Below are 17,212 nucleotides of genomic sequence, written 5' to 3'. Positions count from 1 at the left end.
ACAAAGATGGGAGGGAAAGCAGTGAGTGAGGAGGACATAAAAAACCTGTAAAAGGACATAGACAATTTATAGAGCTTTTTCCATTTGATCATCTAATCCCATTACAGCATAAAAACAGGGAAATCTTGCTGCAGTTATACAGGGTATTGGTGAGGCCACACCTGGAATACTGCGTGCAGTTTTGGTTTCCATATTTAAGAAAAGATATACTTGCTCTCGAGGCGGTTCAGAGAAGGTTCACTCGGTTGATTCCGGAGATGAGGGGGTTGACGTATGAGGAAAGGTTGAGTAGGTTGGGCCTCTACTCATTGGAGTTCAGAAGCATGAGTGGCGATCTTATCGAAACATATAAGATTGTGAGGGGGATTGATCGGGTGGATGCGGTGAGGATGTTTCCACTGATGGGTGAGACTAGAACTAGAGGGCATAATCTTAAAATAAGGGGCTGCCCTTTCAAAACTGAGATGAGAAGAAACTTCTTTACTCAGAGGGTAGTAAATCTATGGAATTTGCGACCCCAGAGAGCTGTGGAAGCTGCAACATTAAATAGATTTAAAACGGATAGACAGTTTCTTAGCAGATAAGGGAATTAGGGGTTACGGGGAGAGGGCAGGGAAGTGGACGTGAGTCTAGGTTCGGATCAGCCATGATCCTATTGAATGGCGGAGCAGGCCCGAGGGGCCGTATGGCCTACTCCTGCTCCTACTTCTTATGTTCTTATCTGTTTTAGTGATGTTGGTTGAGGGATAAATATTAGCCAGGACACCGGGGAGAACTCCCCTGTTCTTCTTCGAAATAGTGCCGTGGGATGTTTTCCGTCCACCCGAGGGCAGAAGCGGCCTTGGTTTAACGTCTTGTCTGAAAGATGGATCTTATATTTTCTGGTTACTCTCGAGTCTGCTGGGTAGTGATGGGCACATCAAGTATTGCATGTCTCCACCCTTATCTGAGGAAGGACGTTCTTGCCATGGAGGGAATGCAGCGAAGATTCACCAGACTGATACCTGGGATGGCAGGAATGACGTATGAGGAGAGATTGGGTCGATTGGGCTTACACTCGCTGGAGTTTAGAAGAATGAGAGGGGATCTCATTGAAACTTATAAAATTCTAACAGGACTAGACAGACTAGATGCAGGAAGGATGTTCCCGATGGCTGGGGAGTCCAGAACCAGTGGTCACAGTCTAAGGATAAGGGGTAAGCCATTTAGGACAGAGATGAGGAGGAATTTATTCATCCAGAGAGTGGTGAACCTGTGGAATTCTCTCCCACAGAAGGCAGTGGAGATCAATTCATTAAATATATTCAAGAAGGAGTTAGATATATTTCTTAAGGCAAAGGGGATCAAGGGATATGGGGAGAAAGCAGGGACAGGGTACTGAATTTGGATGATCAGCCATGATTTCATTGAATGGCGGAGTGGGCTCGAGGGGCCGAATGGCCTACTCCTGCTCCTATCTTCTATGTTTCGTGTTAGACAGCTGCCCTCTGATAACATTTAGGCCAGGACAGTCAGCCCAGTCTCCCTGCAGCAGGATAACCCGCACAGAGAGGGGTGTGTTGAGGAACCCGTAGGGTAGGGCCCCCCCCGGATGCAAGGCGCCCAGACCCGCCCCATGGAGTATAAAGCGCGGTCCGTGAGATAAACTTTGCTGTCCGGGGAGGGGAAACCATCAGACTGAAGCCTCCCAAGGCCGCGTCGCCTTGGCAGCGGCTCGCGGGACGCAAGCTGCGCGCTGACGTTGCGTGCGTGCCGCTCCCTCCTCCGTGCGTGCCGACGCTCCACTGCCACGCGTGCTGACGTTGCCGCGGAGCCCGGGGCGGATGGAGCCGTTCGCTGTCCTCGCCCTCTCGCTGCTCCTCGGGGCGCTCATTTTCCTCATTTCGGCGGCGGTGACCGGCTCGCGAAGGAGCCTGCCGCAGGAAAACAGCAATGACGGTAAGGGGTGATTTCGTGGGGAGCGCTGTGTGATCCGGCCGGGGTCCCTCCCGACCCGAGTCGCGGCGGCTGCGGCCTTGCATGGCGTCGGCTGTCCGCGCTCCCTATTGGCTGGAGCAGCGAGTGGGCGGGGCTCCGAAGAGGCTCCATTCATTGCATCGGGAAAAAAGGACCTTGGTTCATCTAGTTCGCCTTATAAGTCGTATGATACAACAATAATGGAGTTGTTGACTACTCGTAGCAAGCAAATCTCTATCAATTAGTCGACAGCAGGCCTAGACACAAGGAAAACCCCACTGGCGGAGAGCTTTGGGAATACCCAGTGTCAGTCAGTGGGTCGCACTTTCACCTCTGAGTCAGGAGGTTCTGGGTTCAAGTCCAACTCCAGAGACTTGACCACAAAAATCCATGCTGACACTCCTGAGGCCCCGTCTGCTCTCTCAGGTGGACCTAAAAGATCCCACAGCTCTATTTCGAAGACGAGCAGGGGAGTTATCCCCGGTGTCCTAGCCAATGTTTATCTCCCAACCAACATCACTAAAACAGATTATCTGGTCATTATCACATTGTCCTGTTTCCTACATTACAACAGTGACTACACTTCAAAAAGTACTTCATTGTCTGTAAAGCGCTTTGGGACATCTGGTGTTCGTGAAAGGCGTTATATAAATGCAAGTCTTTTTATCTGCGGTTCAAAGTCACCTGTTGTAGAAACAGAGATTCGCAGCTCAGAAGGAGGCCGTTTGGCCCATTGTGTCTGCCAGCCAAAAAAGAGCCTAATCCCACTTTCTAGCTTTTGTCCGTAGTCCTGCAGGTTATGGCACTTCAAGTGCATATCCAAGCTCTTTTTAAATGCGATTAAAACAGAAAGAATTGCATTGATATAGTGCCCTTCACGACCGCCAGACATCCTAAAGCGCTTTTCAGTCAATGAAGTGGTTTTTGAAGTGTAGTCACCTTGTAATCTAGGAAACACCGCAGCCAGTTTGTGCACAGCAAGCACCCACAGACAGCAATAAGAATTAGGAGCAGGAGTAGGCCATACAGCCCCTCAAGCCTGCTCCGCCAGTCAGTAAGATAACGGCTGACCTTTGACCTGAATGCCACTTTCCCATCCAATCCCCATATCCCTTGATTCTGCTAGTGTCCAAAAATCTATCTTGGCCTTGAATCTACTCGACGATTCAGTATCCACAGCCCTTTGGGGCAGAGAATTCCAAAGATTCACAACCCTCTGAGTGAAGACATTTCTTCTCATCTCCGTCTTAAAAGACCGACTCCTTATCCTGAGACTATGCCCCCTCTTTCTAGACTCTCCAGCCAGGGGAAACAATCTCAGCATTTATCCTGTCAATCCCCCTCAGAATTTTTCAATGAGATCACCTCATTCTTCTAAATTCCAGAGAGTATAGGCTCAATCTCTTCTCGGGACAATCCTCTCATCCCAGGATTCAATCTAGTGAACCTTTGTCATACCGCCTCTAAGGCAAGTATATCCTTCCTTAGATAAGGAGACAAAAACTATGCACCATACTCCAGGTGTGCTCTCCCCAAAACCCTGTACAATTGTAGCAAGACGTCCTTACTCTTGTACTCCAACCCTCTAGTAATAAAGGCCAACAACATGCCATTTGCCTTCCTAATTGCTTGCTGTACCTGCATGCTAAATCTCTGTTTCTTGTACTAGGACACCTAAATCTCTCTGAGCACCAACATTTAATAGTTTCTCACCATTTAATTGTGATAATGACCAAATAGTCTGTTTTTGTTATGTTGATTGAGAGATAAACATTGGCAGAAGACCGGGGATAACTCCCCTGCTCTTCTTCGAAATAGTGCCATGGGATCTTTTACGTCCACCTGAGAGAGCAGATGGGACCTCGATGAGGGTTTCTGCCTTTACCACCCTTTCAGGCAGTGAGTTTCAGACCCCCACCACCCTCTGGTGAAAAAATTTCTCCTCTAATCCTTCTACCAATTACTTTAAATCTATACCCTCTGGCTATTGACCTGTTCCTGCCAAGCATGCTACACTTACCATATCATGTCTTAAATTGCTCATATAATGTATCCCAAAATATTATTTTGTGAAAGAAATTAATTTAAATCTGAATGAATCAACGATATATCTGCATACACCATCTCCCTAGGGAGCCTGTTCCATAGATTGACCACTCGCACGCTAAAATCTGGGCTGTGCCCATGCCTTTGGCTGGCAAGAGCTGAGAGTCCCCAAGAATTTACTCGGAAACCTTACAGGCGTTGCCCGGCCTGCTGAGTGGTTCCAGCAGCGTCTGCTCCTCCACCCCTCATCCTGGTGCTTTTCTGAGGTGACTCAGGTTGACGGGTCTAGTATGAAAGTAAAGAACTTGTATTTATATAGCATCTTTAACGCCCATAGGACATTCCAAAGTTGCAGTCAATTAAGTACTTTTGACGTGTAGTCACGGTTGCCTTTTGTTGGCAAGCATGGCAACCAATTTACACAAAACCAGTTCCTGCACACAGCAATGGGTGATCACAAGATACTAATGGATGAGGAAGACCATTTGGCCTGTTTTAATTCATATGTTTAGAAGAACCGTACTAATTCATACATTTAGAAGATCCCTGTCCCCCCCCCCCCCCCCCCCCCCCCCCCCATTGCTTATATTTAGTTGATTCTTAAATAAATTGGGGTTTTCACCTCCACCACTCTGCCAGGCAGTGTTGATCACTTTCTACATGAAGAAGAGGCCATGTGTTTTTATTTTTGGTGCTGTTGGTTGTGGAATAAATGCTGGCCAGGACATGGGGAGAACTCTCGTGATATGTTTTGAATAGTGCTATGGAACCTTTTCCGCCCACCCGAGAATGGAGATGGGACCTCAGTTTAACATCTCATCCAAAAGATGGCGCCTCTGATAATGCAGCACGCCCTCAGTACTGCACAGAAGTGTCGGCCTAGATTTGTGCTCAAATCCTGCAATGAGGCTTGAACCCACTACCTTCTGACTCAGAGGACAGACTACTACCACTGACCCAAGGCCGACACAGACTAGGCCTCTCCTCATGGTACGTGCCAGCTTTGATTCTTCCCCTGGAAAAACCTTCCTAATTCCTCAGCACTATTTCTGCCAAATAAGGCAGTAGAAGCAAAAGCATTGGTGTGGACATACATATACTTGCATATGGCGTATACATTATGTTCACGAACCTTGCTTCCTGTGTCATGGTTTTGATTGATGCTTTTTATGTCAACATTTAACATTGAAATTGCTTATGTAAAGATTTATAATAGAAATTTATATGCAAACCGCTGCCTGTCATGATGTGGTTGCAGGCTGTATTTTTTTTAGAAGTTGCAGCAATACCTCTGGGGCAATTAACAACAGGCGTTAAATTGCAGCATTACACACTAAGATTGTATGTGATGTACCCGTTGCAGTTAGTTATCTGGTGTCTAGCAGTACTAGTTAGAGGGAATGGGCTTTAGCTACACTGGTCCTGCTCTTTGGTAGCACTATGGGATGGTCTTAGAATATTGCGGCACTTTTATGGGGCTGCTAGCGTTTTCCAGCACGTGAGGGATGCTTTGGTCTGACATCACTGGAACAGGAACCTGAAGCTTGGCAGACTGAAGAGTGGAATATTGGGTTCTGCGCACTGGTAGTTTGCTGATGTCTGTCAGCAGTGAGTGGACTGAGAGGGCATAAGCCTGACCGCACCAGATGGGGTTGAGAAATGTATAGCAGCACTGGTTTATGACTTTTTAAGAGTTCTCTGCAGACACTAAATTTGGTGTTTTGCAATTGGTACCTGGAAGTGTGCATCTGTCTATTGTCTGCCTTTGTGTGTGTGTCCCCCTCTCTCTCATTTTTGTCTATCTCTCTCTTTGTGTCTGTCTCTGACAGGTATCAGTAAGTTGAATGTTTACATTTTCTAACGATTAGCAAAACCCAGGTGATAATTAGGCTTGATAGCAAAATACTGCGGATGCTGGAAATCCGAAATAACAACAGAAAATGCTGGAAAAACTCAGCAGGCCAGGCAACATCCGTGGAGAGAGAAATAGAGTCAACGTTTCAGGCCGAAACCCTTTGTCAAGACTGAGTTTGTATATGTATCTCTGCTTAATACACTTTCCAAAGTTTAGAGTATTTATAACATGAAACCAACAAGAACTGAAACAAGTGTCCAATCAGTACATTTATTTATCTTTCTCCCTCATGCACACCCCAACAAAAAAACACAATATAAATTTCGCCTCCGTAGAGTTTTGATAGTTGTCCATTAGCTCTTCAAATATTTTTGAAAAACAACCAAATAGATTTTATTACAATTTGGGAGTAAAGCATATCAGTTGTCTAGCTTAAATGTTACTGATTCATCCAGGGAAATTCTGCACAATTCACATGCCCAGGCAGCAGGATGTCTCTTTCAGCTACAGAGTCACTGCTCTAGGCAAAAATTTAAACTCCAAACCTAGGCTTTTGGGAAATGCTAAGGCCCGCGGGATTGATCCTAGGACCCTCCTCCTCTTTGTGGCTCAGTGCCAACAGTTGGTGCATTGAGCACTAAACAACAATAGCAGAGTACTAGGAAATCCATATGAGTTACAGCTTTTTTGTGTGTGAAAGTGATATATATGGTGATGATACCACATTATAGAGAATATAGTATTAGGCATGGTTGTGTTGGTCTTTGTGCTGTTTTATTCTGTAGAAGTCCCACTCTGGTATTTAATCAGTTCACAGACTTGTGTTGGCCAAAGTCAGTTGCAGGTATAACGTCTTTGTCTATGCTCCCTTCTCTAGCCTCTACCTATGCCCCTCTCCCTAGCCGCTGTCTGCTAGCCCATCAGCAGATACGAGATGCGTTTGGCTGAGCGTTTTTGGTTATAGATAGATATTTAATTAGATTATTATAAAATGCTTGTGAACTGAAGATACCTGTTGTTTTATTCAGAGGACAGTAAAGTCAGCAATGGCGTGAGTGAGAGAAACGCAGCATCCAAGAAGCAAAAGCTGCAGCGTTCACGTAAAGAGAAATTGCAGCAACATGTGTTTACCCACCCACTGCTGGCCACTACACTGAAGGTAAGGATCTGTAAGTAATACAGCAAATCTGTCGCAACACTGCAAGCTTCAGCAACCGTGTTAGTAATGAGAACAGCGTGATACCTGAGATGGGCTGAAATCGGAGTAACTTTTGTAGTTCAACAACAACTTACATTTATATAGTGTCTTTAATGTAGAAAAACACCCAAAGGCCCATTTAAGGTGTAATAATAAAAAAAAACAGACATTAATTCTGGACTTCTCCACCTTCATGTGGCTGAAAATGTTTTTGGGACTGTAAGCACCATGTAACAGCCAGTGCTGTGCAGGATGCTGTACATCTTGGTTCCAAGAATTAATAATTTATGTCAGTGTCCTTTCCTCAGAGCTCCTCGCTGAAGAGCCCATCACTGGGAAGCTTTTGCTGCCTCTCTGTCACAACAGCTGTGGCAAAAGAATAAAATAAAATTCCCTCTATAAGCTTAGAACATTTTTTTGTGCATGGAGAGATTGTTCTTCACAGGTTCCTTCCTATCTGGATGTTGATGGCCTCTGGCCCTGTGAGTGCCCCTAATTCTAAGGTGCCAACCCTGTGAGGTTGTCCCCATTCAGTCACTGCCAAGCATTGGCCACATGTAATTCCCCATTACCTGATGAGTAAGAAGTGCTGGATTTGTGCATTCTTCCCCATCTGGTCACCGATGGGTGCTAGCTGTTTGCGATCTTTCCCATCTGGTCACTGGGATGCGGCCTTGTGAGCATCTCCCTGTTCAGGTGACAGTGAACTCTAGCCTGTGTAATTCCTCCCTCACTAATAGATGCTGGCCCATGAGTTCCTCCCTGTAATGTTGCTGATTCCTGCATTCCTGGGCCAGTGCTTGTCTCTGATGGTAAACAAGGAACTCTTATTAGCTAGTACCTGTTGGTGATACTGAAGATCTATAGATCTGTACTTTTCATTGATAGTATAGGATGAACTCTGTGAGCCCCTACTTGCTGGTAATGATGCTGGAGGAACTCTCTGCACCAGTGCCTGTTGGTGATAGCACAGGAAGAACACCATAGTGGTATTGGTCATGTATTTTAACCTCAGCAAAATTGTTGTACATTCGGGACTGCCATAAATACCTTCTTGGTGCCAGTTGCTACCGTAAGCAGTCTGGACATCTTACTTTTATGGGAGTTGACTCACACTGCTCTCTCTGTCTCTCTATCTATTTGCATGCTAGTGTAACCCAAGGTGTGACAATAATAGCCCTTTGTGATCTGGACATAGTATTCGTGTGATTCGCATGCGTACTTCTTCAAATTATCTGAAGGTGAATCAAATGAACACTTGGTGATACACAAAAATGAGCTGCTTTATTTCACAGTAAGATGAACATGCAGAACAGCACTTAATTCAATCTGTATAGCTTATATTTGCACAATAATAAAAAGTAAAGATCATGCTCTACTACCCACATCAGTGGGTCATCCTACTTGACTCAAACAAGATAGCTTCTAACTATCCTCCAGCATTTCTAACTTCAGCAAAAGCTCTCTCTAACAATCTTGACTGCTCTCGTAGCCTTTCTGGATTGAAAACCTGACTGCTTGTATCGATTTCTGCACACAGTTAGAAAAAGAAAGGTGTGCCAGAGCTCCTCCTAAATGCCCAGCACCAGCGACTCCCCAACACAATGGGAGTGAGGTGTTTATTGATTGCTGAGAAAAGCTAGCAAATTGCTTATTATTTACAATCTATGAGGAAACACCATCAAAGCTAGTTTATTAACAACTCTTACCTATCATCTCAGACCCCTTTTTAAAACTCACACTATGCATTTAAAACACATTTAGAGTAACAATTTTTCCAAATACTTTGTGTATCGTGAAATGTGACAAGAAACTTTAAAGTCAATTTAAATGAGACATGTATTATCAGTGACTAAAAAAGTGTTTTGATTGAATTGTGATTTTGTTTTAAAGGGTCACAGTGCGAATATCAGCTGCCTGGATTTTAGTAGTAATGGGAAGTACCTGGCTTCCTGTGCTGATGACCGCACAGTGCGAATTTGGAGTACAAAAGACTTTCTTGAACGTGACCATCGTTGTGTGCGAGCTAACGTCGAGCTTGATCACGCCACACATGTGTGCTTCAGCCCTGACTCCAGGTAAAATGTGATATATTTAAACATGTTAATGAATTGTTAGGATTTTGGTCTTTGGTCCTTGTTTATTTTTGGATACCCCACTTGACTTGGCTTGTCGCATTTGTACGTTATTGGAAGAAAATTATTTCAGCTGTGCCAGTTGCATCATACAGAATCCCACTTGCCAATTAGCTGGGCCTGAGTTGCAAATTCAGTGAGACTGAAAAAAATAAGTAATTTGCCAGCTTGCAGGCTACTGTGTGTGACTACAGCACCAGCCAGTTCTGATCCTTCACTGTGTCTGATCCTTATTGTTTTGTGCCACTCCTACATTTTGGACTTGTGGTGTTTGAGATGCCAGCAGTGTGTTAATCTAATTTTCATTTTCATTCTGTCATTACAGAGCCTTCATCACGTGGCTGGCGAATGAAGAAACAATCCGTGTTTTTAAAATGATCAAAAAGGATGAAGGTTCGTTCACATTCACCGCTGCTCCTGAAGACTTCCCGAAGAAGCACAAAGCTCCCATTGTGAACATCGGAATTGCGGAAACAGGTGCTGTTCAATGCCTATGTTCAGGGTTCATCCAGTGTTGGTGGTTCGCTTCTCTGGGCTGGAGCTTCATCCAGCATTTGATTCACTCCTTCTGGTTGGAAGGGTTGATCCAGCGTTTAGTACTGTTCATTTCCTTTGGTTGGGAGCATTCGCCTTCTATTACAAAAGCCAGTCTGCCTTTTTGGTGTCCGTAATTCTGCTTTATTCCTGGGTGTTTAGTCAGAAGAGATCAAAAGCTCTCCCAGCTCAATGGGCGTGAGGTGGTTATCAATTACAGAGATAAACTACTGAATTGTTTTGTTATTTGTGGTCTGAGAACACTTCAAAGCTATTTCATTAGCACTTTATCTACCTACTCAAAATCCCTTTTTTAACTTGCATGCATTTTGCCTTTTTAAGCACAACATTTAAAGTAAAATTTCCCCCCCCCCCCCCCCCCAAATCCTTTGTGTTAAAATGGTCAAAAGATCTCGAACTGTGATCATGTTCTGAGAAGACTTGCTATGCTTCGCTCCCCACAGTGTAAAGAGAGGCATTGTCAGTGCCTTCTGGTGACATGACTGAAATCATAGACTTACTGCATTGGGAAATTGTAGATGCAAACCTTTGCCGCATGTTGGGACTCGGCCTTTGCATCACTAGTACATTCCTAGGTGTGATTACCTGTCAGAGCTTTAGTGCGACTTGTCCTTTGCTGCAGTAGGACTGTCAACTATAAATATTCTGTACAGAGCAAAATGTAATAACTGTGTCTATTTTAATCTTAACCTTAGGAAAGTTCATTATGTCTGCGTCCTGTGACACTACCATCCTGATCTGGGATCTGAAAGGAGAGGTTCTAGCTACACTTAACACTAACCAGATGAACAATGCATATGCCACAGTATCTCCTTGCGGAAGGTCGGTGTCACTCACTTCTAATTTTACCTTTCGGTATTAAATGACCAAAGCCCAGCAGTAATGCCATACATACTGGGTGCAATAGGAGAGGAAAGGCCAGCACGGAAATCTCTATTGGGCCTGAGCAAATGGCACTTTGCAGCCTGTGTTCCTGGCAATGTTTGGGCTGTGGCTTCACATTGTCGCAGACCTTCACTGTTTATCAGGTGCTCTAAGGAAAGATTGTAGAGAAATCAGATTACCATAGCTTTTAAAAACAGTATTCTGTGGATCATGGTTCATTTCCTTTTCTGCAGGTTTGTGGCCTCATGCGGCTTTACACCAGACGTGAAGGTTTGGGAAGTGTGTTTTACCAAGTCGGGTGAGTTCCGGGAGGTGACGAGGGCCTTTGACCTAAAGGGTCATTCAGCTGGCATTTACTCGTTCGCTTTCTCCAACGACTCCAGGAGGTGAGACCTCTTTGTATGATTAGCACCTCACATCAGTTATCTGAGTAGCATACACTGTTTAATAAGCAGCCCCTCCGGATTTCAGCGTTTCATTTGTACACACTTAACAATAGCTTTCAAACAGTCGTCACAGCAAGATTTAATGGTGCATGGACCAGGAGAGCCAGTGTTCACGGAGAAACAAAATGACTCACAAGATCAGATTTTTAATATAACATTTTTGACCAGATAGGAAAATAAGCAGACAGGTAAAGACCAGCTGGTCCATTGAGCTTGTCCCATGTTGGCATCGTGTAGCTGAGTATTAAGACCCTCATTGCCTTCATCCACCAGGCTAATTCAGAGATAAACTCTGGGCTATTTCAGGCCAAGATTCTGGGAAATTCCTCTCTGACCTCACAGAATCACAGAATCCACAGTGCAGATAGAGGCCATTTCGGCCCATTGAGCCTGCACCGACACATATCCCACCCTATCCCCGTAACCCCACGTATTTAATCCTCTAACACTAAGGGTCAATTTATCATAGCCAAATCAACCTAACCTGCACATCTTTGAACTGTGGGAGGAAACTGGAGCACCCGGAGGAAACCCACGCAGACACAGGGAGAATGTGCAAACTCCACACAGACAGTTGCCCGAGGCCAGATTTGAACCCGGGTCCCTGGTGCTGTGAGGCAACAGTGCTAACCACTATGCCACCGTGACCCCGGTGCCACCTCCCGAAGGCAATCAAAAAAAAAAGACTTGTATTTATATAGAGCCTTTCACGACCACCAGATGTCCCAAAGTGCTTTGCAGCCAATGAAGTACTTTTTGAAGTGTAGTCACTGTTATAATCACAGAATCCCCACAGTGCAGATAGAGGCCATTTCGGCCCATCGAGCCTGCACCGACACATATCCCACCCTATCCCCGTAACCCCACGTATTTAATCCCCTAACACTAAGGGTCAATTTATCATAGCCAAATCAACCTAACCTGCACATCTTTGGACTGTGGGAGGAAACCGGAGCACCCGGAGGAAACCCACGCAGACACAGGGAGAATGTGCAAACTCCACACAGACAGTCGCCCGAGGCCAGATTTGAACCCGGGTCCCTGGCGCTGTGAGGCAACAGTGCTAACCACTATGCCACCGTGCCCCCCTTAATGTAGGGAACGCGGCAGCCAATTTGAACACAGCGCGCTCCCATAAACAGCAATGGGATAATACCCAGATAATCTTTTTACTGATGTTGATTGAGGGATAAATATTGGCTAGAACACCAGGGATAACTCCCCTGCTCTGCTTCAAAATAGTGCCATAGGATCTTTTACATCCACCTGAGAGGGCAGACACGGCCTCGGTTTAATGTCTCATCTGAAAGTCGACACCTCTGACAGTGTAGCACTCACTCAGCACTACAATGGAACATCAGCCTATAGGTTTTTGTGCTCAAGTCTCTGGAGTGGGACTTGAACCCACAACCTTCTGACTCGGAGGCGAGAGTGCTACGAACTGAGCCAGGGCTAACACCCTAAAACAAGTTCCAGGAGTCCAGTGACCATGAGATACATCACCCAATGCCCCACCTACCTTTTTTAAGCTGCAATATCAGCCATAGTTAGAAGTCCAGCTGTCTCTTGAATCCTTGCAGCAAATCCATACTCGCTATACTAGCTGTCAATTAGTTCCAGAGGTCAATGACCCTCTATGAATAGAACAGTTCCTGACCTCTAAACTAGATCTGTGCGTATGCATTTCCCCTGGTCCTCCTTGGCCTACCTAACTCAAATAGTTTATTCGCATGAACAGAGTCTAATCCCTTCATTATTTTAAAGACCTCCCATCAAATCTCCTTGCAGTCTACGTTTTTTTAAAGTAAAAAGACCCAGCTATCTCTGCCTATCTAAATGCCCTCCTTTGAGCCTTTTCCAGGGCTTCTAAATCACCTACCATGTGAGGGGACCAAATTTGGATACACTATTTTAGATGAGGCCATATATAAGGACAGAATAGGGCATTTTGTTTTGCATCGGTTCATCCTAGCAATATATTCTCTCACTTTTGCTGCACTCATTGTGAACTTTTAAGAGTTTCACATACTATAACAACTAGGTTCCTTTCTCGCTCAGCAGTCTTAAGCTCTGAACCCTCCATAATGTACACATGCTTGGTGTTTGCCTTGCATCCTCCCCCCAACGCGTAATACTACATTTATTTATGTTAAATGACATCTGCCGGATGTGGGCCCATTCCCCCACTGCATCGGATCCGATTGCAATGATTTTTTCCTCATCTAAGGTCTTAACAAGACTCACTCCAGAGACTTGAGCACAAAAATCTAGGCTCCAGTACAGTGCTGAGGGAGTGCTGCACTGTCGGAGGTGCCTTCTTTCGGATGAGATGTTAAACCGAGGCCCTGTCTGCTGGTCAGTTGGACGTAAAAGATCCCACGGCACTATTTCGAAGAAGAGTAGAGGAGTTATCCCCGGTGTTCTGGCCAATATTTATTCCTCAATCAACATCACTAAAGCAGATTATCTGGTCATTATCACATTGCCGTTTGTGGGAGCTTGCTGTGCGCAGATCGGCTGCTGCGTTTTCTACAACAGTGAATACACTTCAAAAATACTTCATTGGCTGTAAAGCACTTTGGGACATCCTGAGGCCGTGAAAGGCGCTATAGAAATGCAAGTCTTTTTATCATCTGTAAACTTGCAGATAGTTTCCACATTGCCATTGTACAAATCATTAATAAAGATGGTGAAGAGCAACACTGATCCCTGTGAGATTCCACTAGTAACCAGTTCCCACACAGAGCCACTGCCATTCACAGAGCCACTGTCATTAATAACAACTTTCTGTCTATGAGAATGCAAACAATTTCTTTTATCCACTCTGAGATCTGTTGCCAATCCCCACAGGATTACATCTTACTTAGTAGCATATTGTGTGGCACCTTATCAAAAGCTTTTTGAAAATGTAAGTATAGAATGTCAACCGAGCAACCTACATCCACCAACCTAACAACTTCATCAAAACAAATCTACCAGCTTGGTAAGACATGGTCCCCTTTGTTGCCATGTTGAGAGTCTCTAATACAGGAAACTTTTTTTATCCGGCACGGACGGGACTGACATGGTGCCGGTTCATCAAAAATTCCGGATAACCGAGAGCTATAGTAAAAGATACGGAGAGCTGAGAGCTCCGTATAAAGCAACAAACCCTGTTGCATAGCAACAGGTGCAGAACAATGGCCACAAGTTCCAAGCGTCTCTGTAGCTTAGCAACAGCTGCAGCCACACCCAATTGCACAGCAACAGATCGAGGAAGGCAAGTAATATGAAGTAAAACTTACCTGAACCTACTCCTGAATTTTGCCGGTTAACCGAGATTTCCGGTTATTTAGGTGCCGGTAAATCGAAAGTTTCCTGTAATCTCGTCTCTGCCACAGTGCTCACACAGAGCCTCTCTAATGATTCCTTTTAGCAACTTTCCAACAACCAAAGTCAAGCTAATGGGTCTGTAATTTCCTGGTTCTACCTTGTTGCCCTTTTTGAATATTGGCACCATGTTTGAATAGTGATTTTGGGGCCCAAACAAACTGATCTAATTCTTGAGCAAGTATCTGTTGAAGCAGTCCAAGTGGATGTCCTTAGACACTGGTTCTTCTCTTTTTTCTTTGGATAAGAGAATCAGTCATCACAAAAAAAACTAAACCCTGTGAGTGGAAGGATGAAAAATTTTAACTTTTGTCATACTAAATGATTACCTTTCCTTTAGTTTGTACACTGTGTAATGCCAGGATAGTCATTAATCTGTGTATATATTAATATATTGGGTAGTTAGTGTATTTAATTGGCTGCTTCCACTTGCTTCTTGCAGTTAATTATAGAGCTAGATTATCAAAGTCCCGCGAGCAGCTCACCTGCCTTCAGATAGATTTTAGTGCTTGAATTAATGAGAGCTAAAAGAGGGAAAGGTAAAGGTATTACATTTTTAACTGGCGAGTTGGAAGTGAGTTATTAACTGGTTGGTTGGGGTAAATCATTAGCTTATGGGTTCGGAATGATGTACCAACTGAAATTATTAATGTTTGGTTGGGAGTTGTTGAACCTACAGAATCTAGTTTTCAGTGGGTTGTGTTTAAAAAAATTTTTTTTTTTACAGGTCTGGGTAATTTAATGGAAAAAAATCACTCATTTATCTCATTTGTTTCCTTGACAGAATGGCAACAGTCTCTAAAGATGGCACTTGGAAGCTGTGGGATACTGATGTTGAGTACAAGCAGCAGCAGGACCCCTACTTGCTGTTCACTATGAAGTGCAATGTCTCTGATCCCTGCCGAATCGCTCTTTCTCCTGATGCCAGGGTGGTAGCTATCTCCAGTGGCTTCAACATCACAGTGCACAGCGCCAAGACAGGCAAGCAGGAGGAAGAGTTCTTAAATGTGCACGGGGAGGAGATTGTTGGCTTGGCCTTTGACATCAACAATAGGTTTTTAGTTTCATGTGGTGACCGTGCAATCCGGGTCTTCCACAACGTGGTGGGCTACCGTGCAGTTATTGAAGAGATGGAAGGCAGGCTAAAGAAAGCAACAACTGATGCAATGCGAGAGAGATTGCAGCAGCAGATCAATGATGCTCAGAGCGCATTAGAGGCAGTTTGTACAAAGAAAGAATAAAACTGCGGCAAGCTAGTATTGCCTTTGGTTTCTGTGTGTTTCTGGGTCTCTCGGCTCAGAGGAATGTTTGTGACTTCACTTTAACTCTACATTGTTTTGTACTCAAAAGTGGATACAATATTCCTTGCCATTAGGTTCCAGCCATCAGTAAAATTCATTCTCGAGAACCAGTGGAATTGATGCCCAGGACTAAATTTGAATCTGTTCTGTTGGTTGGAGCAGAATTTCTGTGAATGAGAAAATACAAATTTTCAACCTTTGTACCTGAAGCCGGTTCTCATTTTATTGTGTTCTGTTCCAATGTAGCAACAGTCAGGATAGCAGGTTGACAGTGTTCTGATGTTTGTTTCCAACGTGTTTTGGTCTTCAAATTGCACCCCTTGCTTTTTTTTGTGCTTCATCAGCCAAGTGCTGACCAATCCTGAATGTGGGCAGTTCTGGGCTAAGGTTTGCTGTGGAGCCTCAAATGGTATAAAAATTACCTGTAAATTAAAGAAACAGTACATTTGCTAAATGAGGGTACTGTTTCCTGACCTGCTATACATGTAACCGTGATGACTATTTCAAGCTATGTGCCCATTTAAAGGTGCAACCTGTACTAACCCCTTAAAATTGGACTTTACACATACTGTGAAATTTAAAGATTATGGCCACAAATTACACAACTACAGCCATTAAGAAAAAGAAGAATTTGCTCCTTTAACTGTGGGTAATCAAAAATCCACTCAATGTAGACCAAAATCAGGGATTTTAGCATTCAAAATGAATGGGCAATGCATCACCTGACTTGCTACACTGAGATATCAGTCATGTGAAGCTGGAGAAAACTGCTAATTTATAGTAAAGGTTGTTAATTATTTGTATTTCCCTTGTGTCAGCTGTGGCTCTGTTGGTAGCACTCGAAGCCTAAGGGTTGGATTTTGCAGAGGGTCAGCGGGTGTGATCGGTGGCGGGTCTGGTGGGAAAGTTTTTTTCCCCCAGTGGGTCAGGACCCTGCCGTGAACCCGCCATCACGCGCCTTTCCCCGATGTCGGGTCTGTCAGCGCTGAGCAGACCCGACACGTAGCGGCAGCGGGGGACCCAATTCAGGTAATTAGTGGCTTGTTTAGAGCCACTTAAGAATGAATTTCAGCTCACCTTCTGCATTTGACAGCTCGCCCACGGGGTCCACGCTGGTCGTGGACCACCTCTGACAAGCTGAGGACGGAGTTCAGTGGCCATTGAATCAACTGTTGAGTTAACAGCTTCAAATGTACAGTAAAAGCTCCCACCTTACAGAGATATCTTCCCTCAGCCACAAACTCTTCCTCACTGCATTTCCACTACAGATTCAAAATGCTGCAAGTCTTTACACAAATCTCCATCCAGTCTGACCTCATATCTCTCCCACCATTGACAGATTGCTTCTGTCACCTCTAATTTACCTGCCATCTATTCCATCAGCGTGGGTGCCCTTTATACTCTCTCACCTTAGTCCTCAGAATCCCACCATGATCAGCCCCAACACCACCAGCACCAGGCACACC

At 44.6% G+C, this 17,212-nt stretch overlaps 1 protein-coding gene across 1 annotated transcript; it reads left to right on the top strand.

Moving 5' to 3' along the window:
• Positions 1–1,648: 1,648 nt before the first annotated feature.
• On the top strand, positions 1,649–16,549 carry tbl2 (transducin beta like 2). The gene is made up of 7 exons (XM_085964454.1): positions 1,649–1,938; positions 6,886–7,016; positions 8,949–9,133; positions 9,516–9,667; positions 10,441–10,567; positions 10,864–11,016; positions 15,230–16,549. Exons 1-7 carry the CDS (start codon positions 1,824–1,826, stop codon positions 15,684–15,686), a joined length of 1,320 nt encoding a protein of 439 aa, XP_085820580.1. The 5' UTR covers positions 1,649–1,823; the 3' UTR covers positions 15,687–16,549.
• The last annotated feature ends 663 nt before the right edge of the window (positions 16,550–17,212 follow it).

Source organism: Somniosus microcephalus, chromosome 22, assembly GCF_052327205.1.
Source record: "Somniosus microcephalus isolate GS21.2 chromosome 22, FLI_Smic_1.0, whole genome shotgun sequence".
NCBI classification, from domain to species: Eukaryota; Metazoa; Chordata; class Chondrichthyes; order Squaliformes; family Somniosidae; genus Somniosus; species Somniosus microcephalus.
Note: the sequence above shows the minus strand (reverse complement) of the source record. Positions and strands in the feature narration are given on the sequence as shown.